At 40.0% G+C, this 8,492-nt stretch overlaps 1 protein-coding gene across 1 annotated transcript; it reads right to left on the reverse strand.

Moving 5' to 3' along the window:
* Window positions 1-1,635: 1,635 nt before the first annotated feature.
* Window positions 1,636-7,869, reverse strand: LOC125316697 (protein NUCLEAR FUSION DEFECTIVE 4-like). Its single transcript, XM_048285694.1, has 3 exons — window positions 7,489-7,869; window positions 2,320-3,242; window positions 1,636-2,170 (listed from the first exon to the last, which is right to left on the reverse strand). The coding sequence occupies exons 1-3, from the start codon at window positions 7,795-7,797 to the stop codon at window positions 1,684-1,686; spliced, it is 1,719 nt and encodes a 572-aa protein (XP_048141651.1). The 5' UTR covers window positions 7,798-7,869; the 3' UTR covers window positions 1,636-1,683.
* Between the last annotated feature and the right edge of the window lie 623 nt (window positions 7,870-8,492).

The following is an 8,492-nucleotide window of genomic DNA, read 5'->3' on the forward strand; positions in this document are numbered from 1 at the left end:
ACGGCGTTCACTTGAGTGCCACAACTTTCAAAACGTTCACTTAAGTGCCATAACTTTTAAAAATCGTTCACTTAAGTGCTACGTCGGAGCAAAATCGTTCACTTGAGTGCTACGATAACTTTTCCGGCGTGCCACGTCAGCCTTCCGGCTTCTATAGTAACTTTCCCCCGCCGCCACATCAGGTTTTCCGATCGCCACGTCAACATGGCACTCAAGTGAACGATTTTTAAAAATTATGACACTTAAGTAAACGTTTTGAAAGTTATGGCACTCAAGTGAACGCCGTACAAAAGTTATGGCATTTCTAGTGTACTTTTCCCGAAAAGAGGATAAAAGATGTTCTCGAGTAAGTAAAACTTACCTTTTCTTTCTTCCGTGATAAAAAACCCACTCCACAAACTTACCTTTTCTTTCTTCTGTGATAAAAAACCCACTCCACTTTCCATGGCATCTGTACTCGGTTCATAGAGTCCGGAATTTCCCTCGTTTTCCACACATTTATACTGGCTTCTTACTTCTTAGCCCGTAAGATGCATGCACCAAGTGTTATTGATGATCTTGTAAGCAACACCAGCAACAAAAGATAATGTTGTCTTGCACAATCCCACGTGATCTAATTTTCCTTTTAATTTTAAACTCCGTTTGTTTAGCGAAAAATGAATGATCTGCAAAATATTTTCCTAAAAATGACCACTTGTATCATTTGAAATATTAGTCAATGAAAAATATTAGATGATCACGTTGTCACTGCACTTTTTGTCAATTCCTTCAAGTTGTCTATTCATCACGTTGTCAATAATTTTATTTATAAATGAACAAATTATGTTCTCATCGACTAAATTTATCATATGACGATAATAACAAAAAATCAGACATTTTTTGTGCAAACAAATGGCCCCTTTAAAAGAATTGAATGATTCATCGGTCATTTGATTCTTATAAATTAGGTGGTTGAGAGTCATCATTTTCTCCCTTGTAATTGATAAATTTGATTTTTTATTGCCAAATTTTATCTTGGTTAGCTTCAACATTAGGCACATTTCATATGAAGTTCTCATGCTATCCTTTGGTCCGTTCTTAAGCAATTGCTCATACTTAGAAACTATCTTTGCGAATTGAAAAAAATCAGTAAAATTTGGGCACTCGAATTTTTCTCTAAGATTGAATTTCAATCTACTAAAGCCAAATTGATGAACTCTTTCTCTCGAGAGAGAAATAACGCATCTATTTCGAGCCCTCTTGTATCGAGCAACAAACAGATGACTTGAGTGCAATTTTCTGAAATTTTTTTAAAACTCATTTTCACTTTTATGGTAAGTTTTAGAATTTCAAATGCACTTCTCTTCAAAATTTAATGATAAACTTATACAGTCAATTGATGGCTAAGTTAAGCACATACTCAAAATCTAAATGAACTATAATCAACTTTCCCTATTAGGATGTTTCTTTTTAAGGAAAATTTATTATTAAAGAAAAAAATTTTCGTAAAATTATTTTTCAAGAAAATCTTATGCCCTTTTCAAGGTAGGGAATTGAATTTTTAGCATGGATATATATTCTTCTACCGTAAATGATTTTTCGTTGATTGATCATTTTCAGCAGATCAAAGGCATGAAAATTCACAAAGCTCATTCACAGAAAAAGGCTTTCACTAAAACAAACCCACCCATAATTCCAATTGTATCATTGCCCTAGATCCAATTGACTAGAGATGATCCGGTTGAGTTCGAACTGATCGTAAGCAGGTCTCGTTCTCAAGAACAATAGCAAACTGGAGGCCATTCCCACAACCGAAATGCATCCCCACCAAACAAATGTTAGGAAATAGCAGTCCTTCCCTATGCACACCGTCGAGTCGGTGACCATGCTTATGCCGTAGCTAGATCTCGTGTTTGCATCGTAGACAATGGCTGCAAGGAGCCCGTAGAACAGCGACCCGATGGGTATGTTGGTGATGAGGATGTTGTGGTTCACACCGACACTGTTGGGGCCAAACAGTTCGGATGTGATCGAGACTGCCGCTGCGAAGATGAACCCCGAGCTAAGTCCAATTAAGGCGGTACTCGCATGCAACGCTGTACTGTTGCTCGACGCAGCAAGCAGGAAGAAGGCGACCGGAGTGGGCAAGAGCGCAACCGTCATCCACCCGGTCCTTGCAAAGTAAAACTTCCTGCGAAAGGACAAAATATAAGGTTAGAGGCAACATTTGATCAAATTGGTTGGTCAGTTAACATTATTTTAATACATAAAAACTCCTACTTTTATGTGTAATTGCCTACGTCAATTTGGAATCGAGTGCAATGACCTTAGTATACTTACGTTCGAATGTAGTCGGGAGTGGCGGAGAGCAAGCGGCCGAAGAAGGAGAAGGATGAGTAGAGCGTGACGAGCGTCGTGGTGTTCGAACTCTGTCCTAGGGATTGAGCAATCTGGCCTAGGTTGTTGCTATACACTAGTCCAATGGTCCCTCCGCAGAAGTACGCAATGTAGTACAACCAGAAATCCAACCTCCTCACAAGCAACTCCACAGGATGTTCTTCACCAAGCATTGCCAATTGATGCCTCCCCACAATGCTCTCGCAACATCCCTCGGCGTTGTGCCTCGTCAGCCCATATGACGATCCGTTATCGCTGATCAGGTGCCTCAGCCCGTTCTTGTGAATGCTTGCCTTGCGGGTTATCTGCTCTTTATGCAACTCGAGGTCATCGTCGTGGACCAGGATGAATGATGAGCCCTCGATGTGGAAGCTAGAGTGGATCGCCTGGCGGAACCAGGCCCGAGCGTACACGATTCCAGGGATGCAAAGCGGGAAGAACAGTAGGAACAGTGCTCCACCAAGGAGGAGGCGGGCTGAGGCGGTGTCGGATGAGGTTGAGCCTGTGAGGAGGAGGTAGACGCCCGTGATGATGGCAAGGATGTTGAGGATGAGGAAGATGAGGGAGTCGCGGCCAACCGCATCGGGCGGGAGGGGGTCAAGGGAGGGCTGTCGGAGGATCGGGATGAGGGACATGAAGGAGGTGATGAGGGGGACTAGGGCATTGAGGAGGAGGTAGAGAGCGCTGGAGGATGGGCTGATTGCGTCGGCGATCATAGTGTATAGGGCGGCGCTCACGCCGTTGAAGCTGATCGTGAGGGACAGTGCGAGCGCCCTATTGGTCGGGAAGTTCCGGATGCACAGGACGTAGCACACCGTGTTGAACCAACAGATGCTGCAACCGGCCAACAAGCATAGAAGAAAGACCTGCCACAACCACAACCAAATTCGGAGAATGGGGTTCACATTGGGTCAGGTTATCAGCGAACAAAGCAGAAACTTAAATTCAGAGTATATGGTAACGAAATATTGCGTCAAATTTCATAGAATATAATGAGGCATTCCTAAACTTTTCCCTGAGCACCGAGCTATAAAGTTATATAACTGTAATTTGATAGTCATCAATGCAAGCCAAACATGCTGGATTTTGACAAATAAAGTTATATAAGTTGTATGGGACAATTTGCATGCATTCAGAGAGATTGGTTGAACTCAAATGTCGAAATATCGCGTGTCATCGGGAAGCAAATTATAGAGGATTAGTTGAGCGCATCTCGGCTTGTCTATAGCTTATTCGTTCGGTCCAAGAAGCATTTCCTTAAGTAGTAAGGAGAGGATGTATTCCTTCTAATTAGAGGACATATAACTTTTTGCTAATCAACAAGGACAAAAAGAACTTGCCATGACAAAATCAACTCATATGCAATCCTAACTCGTGATAGATAAGTCATTTCAGTAGCTGATCCGTCACATCAGGTCAAATTATAAGGCATTTCAAGAGAAATTTGTCCCATTTTTCTCAGTGCTATCATGACCAGACTATGTCGTGTATCTCTTAGCTAGTTTATTCGGTGAAGGGTACTACACGGGAATTTCACTTTCGCATTCAATGGCATGATAGGAATTGCATTAACTACTGCTAGGAGTAATTGAATTTTGCCAAAGAGTGGATGTATTTCCCTCAAAAGTAATACGATTAACTAACGATAGTAATCAAAGCGCTCACAAATGTTCTACAGAGTACATATAGAAGCAGATTCATGAAGATGAATCGGTTCAATAGTCGCATCATAACTCCTAAAAAATGGGTATTTATTCGAGAGAGAGACTTGCCTAAAACCCTAGAAATTGTCTCTTTCTTGGACAAGGAAAAAAGCAAAATTTCATGGGAAATCAAGTGGTACTAAACCTAAAAAAGTGGTACTATTTGGACCAAAAAAAAAAAGTGGTAAATTGTGGTACTAATATCATCCCGTAACGGTAGCAAAAATGAATTAGAGAAAAACATATTCAAGCTTAATGAAAACGCTTTGGTGTAAATTGTGATAAGAAAATGACATCATTTTCTATCAATTTGTTTTTTTAGACGATGAAAATTATCTCTTCAGAAAAATGATTTTTCATTTTATCTGTGAAATAAGCAACCCGAAATTGCACGTGTACTTATTTGATTGGTACGTGAGAGGTGCGAAGGGATTGATGTAAAAGATTATTTCGGAAGGGGACAAAAAATCCATGTGGTTGGTGTAACCGTGCTATCCACAAAACAAGCAGGTAGTCGAATTCAAACGCAACATTAAATGGATCTGTATGTGAAGCACGCCAAAAGAGAAAAGCGGAAATAAAAAGTTAGAGCCAAATTTGCTGAATTATATCGAGTAAGTTTACAATATTACTGCCCATTCTATTTTGTGTACACAAACACTAATCACCACTTAAAAAAAGTATAAATGGCATCTTTGCAAGCATAGCATCCAGATGATGACTTCGACGGCCACAATGGATTTGAGGTTACGTAAGGTTTAGCCTATCACATATCACCTCTTGAACAGCTTGTGTCATATAATTGCGCAGAAATCTCATATTCTCATAAAACATGGCTCACATGAAATTATTGGAGTACCCATGTCAAGTAAGAAGCTACTCGTTTTTTCTCCGGAATTTATATGTCGCATCTTGTTGGGATCAAACATAGTGCATGTATAAATTGACCCATCAATATTGATTCTCTCTATATCGTCATATTTTAGCCAAAATACCATTTTATGTCACTTTTATATTCCTAATAAATTACTCTTCCATTACATAGTACAAATACCACAGATCTTCCACCTACTTCATAAACTAACTACTTATATATGTATATGTATATATATGCATTGTATAATTTATGTTTGCCTCACTTCTTTGGATATTCCATTTTTTTTTTCCCTATATCTAAATACATACAGTACCAAAAGTCACTTTTTTGGACAAAAAAAAAAAAACCCTCGTCTACTTTATGAAATATCACTTAACATCCTCTAACAAAATCTCATTGCTAAAGAACAAATCGCCCCTTTTTAGAATTTCCAATCCTCCAAGTCCCCTACAAACCTTAACCTCAATCACCCACAAACCCTCACCTACTTCATCGGCTACCACCATCCACCGCCGTCATGACGGTGGGCACAGAGTCGGAAGCCTTCAGAGGCGACCGGTGGTGCAACTGAGTTTAGGGTTCGACGGTTACGTTTCTAGTTTAGTTTTGGTGTTTGGTGCGGTAGGAAATTTAAGACATGGGCAAGGCAGTTTCGGAAATCAAACCACGCTTTTGTTAATGAGATTAGGACATAAAGCAGTCCCCAACGACCAAATTCAATGTCTTAATTGGTGATTTCCAAAGTAGAGGAGGGCTAGTAGTAACGAAATGAACTATAAGGACGTCTTCTAGTATTTTCCCAAAATACGCAACTCCGGTGCAAAGAGACAAGAAGAAGCAGGAAAAAAACACAATATCGCGTTGGATACTCTGATGGAATATCTGGTAGCCCCAACACCTTCAAGGTCCCCACCACATTGAACAAACAAAATGAGAAAAAAACAAAATGGAAAGCACGAATTCTGTTTTTGGAAAGAGAAAAAAAAAAAATAAACAAAGGAGAAGAGAAGAAGGGATCGAAACCTCAAAAGTCCAATAAATTATTGTCATTGCGGGGTCCAAAAATTTTTGTGCTAATCAAAATGATAAACTGCAATAAACAACATAAAATTGCGTCGTTGGGGGGATTTTCTGACGCATGACATGCGAGCTGTCGATTGGTCGCAAGAAGAATTCAAGATGGTCAAACTACTTGCCGAAACACTAATTTTGCTCCCTTTTTTATTTTTTTTCCTAATCCCTTAAATTTGAGAAAACAAATAGTGTTGTGACCAGTGAAAAATGAGTAAGATATAGTTAATGTAAGAGAGGCTAGGAGTACGAAAAAATTTATATTACAAGGTTAGGCAGACATATTATCTTAAAAAATGAAAAAAGATTCCCACTAGACAAACATTCATATAGTGATCCGCCTTGATTATTATAATCTTTTTTCGTCTCTCAACACGAATCTATGCCTAAACAAGGTTGTCTAAACAAACCTTGGAGTGCCCACTTTTTTGTAGCCACAGAAAAACAACACCTGTACAACTAGAAGATGTATACAAGCGAAGGAAGCAAAAGTCACCCCTTAAAATGCATTCAAATTACAGGGATGAAGAACTAAAAGGCGTGGCTGTGATTTATTGAATAAAAATAAAAAACAGAGAGAGGAGAAGAAAGAAAGCTGAACCAATCATTTGAAACCAGGAACTGGTCAAAATCTCCAACACAAGGCCACCCAGATGGAAACACGGGGACCTCTAGAATGGTAAAATCTGAAGCTCTCTCAAAACTTTTCTAATTTCCAAGAACTCACCAGAACCTGATTAAGAACAGGATATTGAGAACACTACTGGAGAAATTTACTAGTGACCTCGAGCACAACGTCGTGTAATGTGACTTAAGCTTCTATTGCTTCACGGAATATGAATGATTTGAAAAAAAAAAATCTTAAAAATAATCACTTGCTTCACTTACAAAACCTTATTCATCCATAGAAATGATTTATCATTGACTCATTATTTCTTGTGATAAAAGCGATCATTTTTTAAAAAGTATCTATTAATTTATTCCTATTTCGAGAAATAAATGGAGCGCGAAGAAGTAAATATTGGATTATCAAGTCATTTCGGTGGATATGACTAGTGCAAGTGACGGGAGAAGAGTGTTTTTCCGCGCTCAATAGTTTTGCAGGGCCATACCATTTTCTGATCTCTGATTCATTATTCAGTACTACTGTAATTATGATGAACTCGGAGTTAAAACAATGAACTTTCTCCTTTTTTTAACCAGAAAGACAATAAAGACAAGCAGTATCAGCATGGAGAGGAGGAAAAAGGAACCTAATTTTTTATGGAATTCATCACTCCCACGCAGTGGACCCAGAAGATCCCAAAAGGCATGACGTCCCAAATCTCAACAAGATCAACTAGTCCTTCCAAATTCTTGCAATCACAATCCAATTTCAGACACCCAAATCATTTTTTACCCCCTTCTTCTTCTTTGTAGAGAGAGAGAGAGAGAGAGAGAGAGAGAGAGAGAGAGAGATACCAGGATGTAAGGAAGGGTTATGATTTCCCTGATGACGAGCCACTGGAGGCCATAGCCGATGAACCCCATGAAGGCCGACATGAAGAGCACCACCCACAGGGGCACGTACATCAAGGCCAGTCCCGACGACCACCCCAAGACCTTCCCGAGGTCGGAGGCGACCGCGAGGTAGTTGAGCTGCACCTGCGAGACCCCAAGCACCGACTTGAGGCTCGACGAGTAGGCCGAGAAATCGAAATTGGTCCCCGTGAATGCCTGGATCCAGATCGTCGCCACCAGGATCATCCACTTCCGTGACTGCCCCGCCATGGCACAGAGAAGATGGCGTACGGAGCGTGACACGGCCTTCCGGGAGGGTGGAGGAGGAGGAGTTCCGTCCTGTTGGTGAGTGCCTGCGTCTACCGGGCTCTCTACGTGGTGTCTAACTAATATATATGGTCACGAGAGAGTTTGCCTTTCGCTGTGGAGAAGGGACGAGCCATTAATATTCGACGATTCGCTCTTTCTTTTTCTTTTTCTTTTTCTTTTTTTTCGCACTTCTTGAATATTGTTTTGAATATGCCTGAATTTTGTGCTTTTATGGTTGGTGAGAAATTAAATTTTGATAAGGAGTGATGTAATAGACCTTTTTAATTATCGCCAAGGGCGAGTCTAGTAAATCCAGATATATAATACGTTTTTGACTTGTAGAAACTGATATTTTAATAATTTTTTAATTTATTTATAAAATTACTTCTTCTTTGTTGCCGAGGGCCAACAAGGGCCGCCGACCACAGGCGAAGGTCGGAATGCCCACGCTGGCCATGGGCTTTGCGGCCTCGCCTAGTGACCGGCGAGGATCGCTCCTCGACCAAAAAAAAACATAAAAGAAAAGAAAAATGAAAAACACCAAAAACAAATTATAAAAATTCAAGAATTTTTTAAAATATTATTTGAAAATATCCATATTAGCGCAACCGTGTCATGTAGGATAGTCGGCATCTGCATTAGCAATTTTAGGTCAA

Source organism: Rhodamnia argentea, chromosome 9, assembly GCF_020921035.1.
Source record: "Rhodamnia argentea isolate NSW1041297 chromosome 9, ASM2092103v1, whole genome shotgun sequence".
Classification (NCBI taxonomy): domain Eukaryota; kingdom Viridiplantae; phylum Streptophyta; class Magnoliopsida; order Myrtales; family Myrtaceae; genus Rhodamnia; species Rhodamnia argentea.

Bases quoted from the DNA above. Each gene is read 5' to 3' on its own strand.
- LOC125316697 (XM_048285694.1), bottom strand. From the start codon at position 7,797: ATGGCGGGGCAGTCACGGAAGTGGATGATCCTGGTGGCGACGATCTGG. The intron at 3,243-7,488 runs GTATCTCTCTCT...TGGTTGTGGCAG, and splicing joins TAACCCTTCCTTACATCCTG to GTCTTTCTTCTATGCTTGTT. The intron at 2,171-2,319 runs GTAAGTATACTA...GTCCTTTCGCAG, and splicing joins ACTCCCGACTACATTCGAAC to GAAGTTTTACTTTGCAAGGA.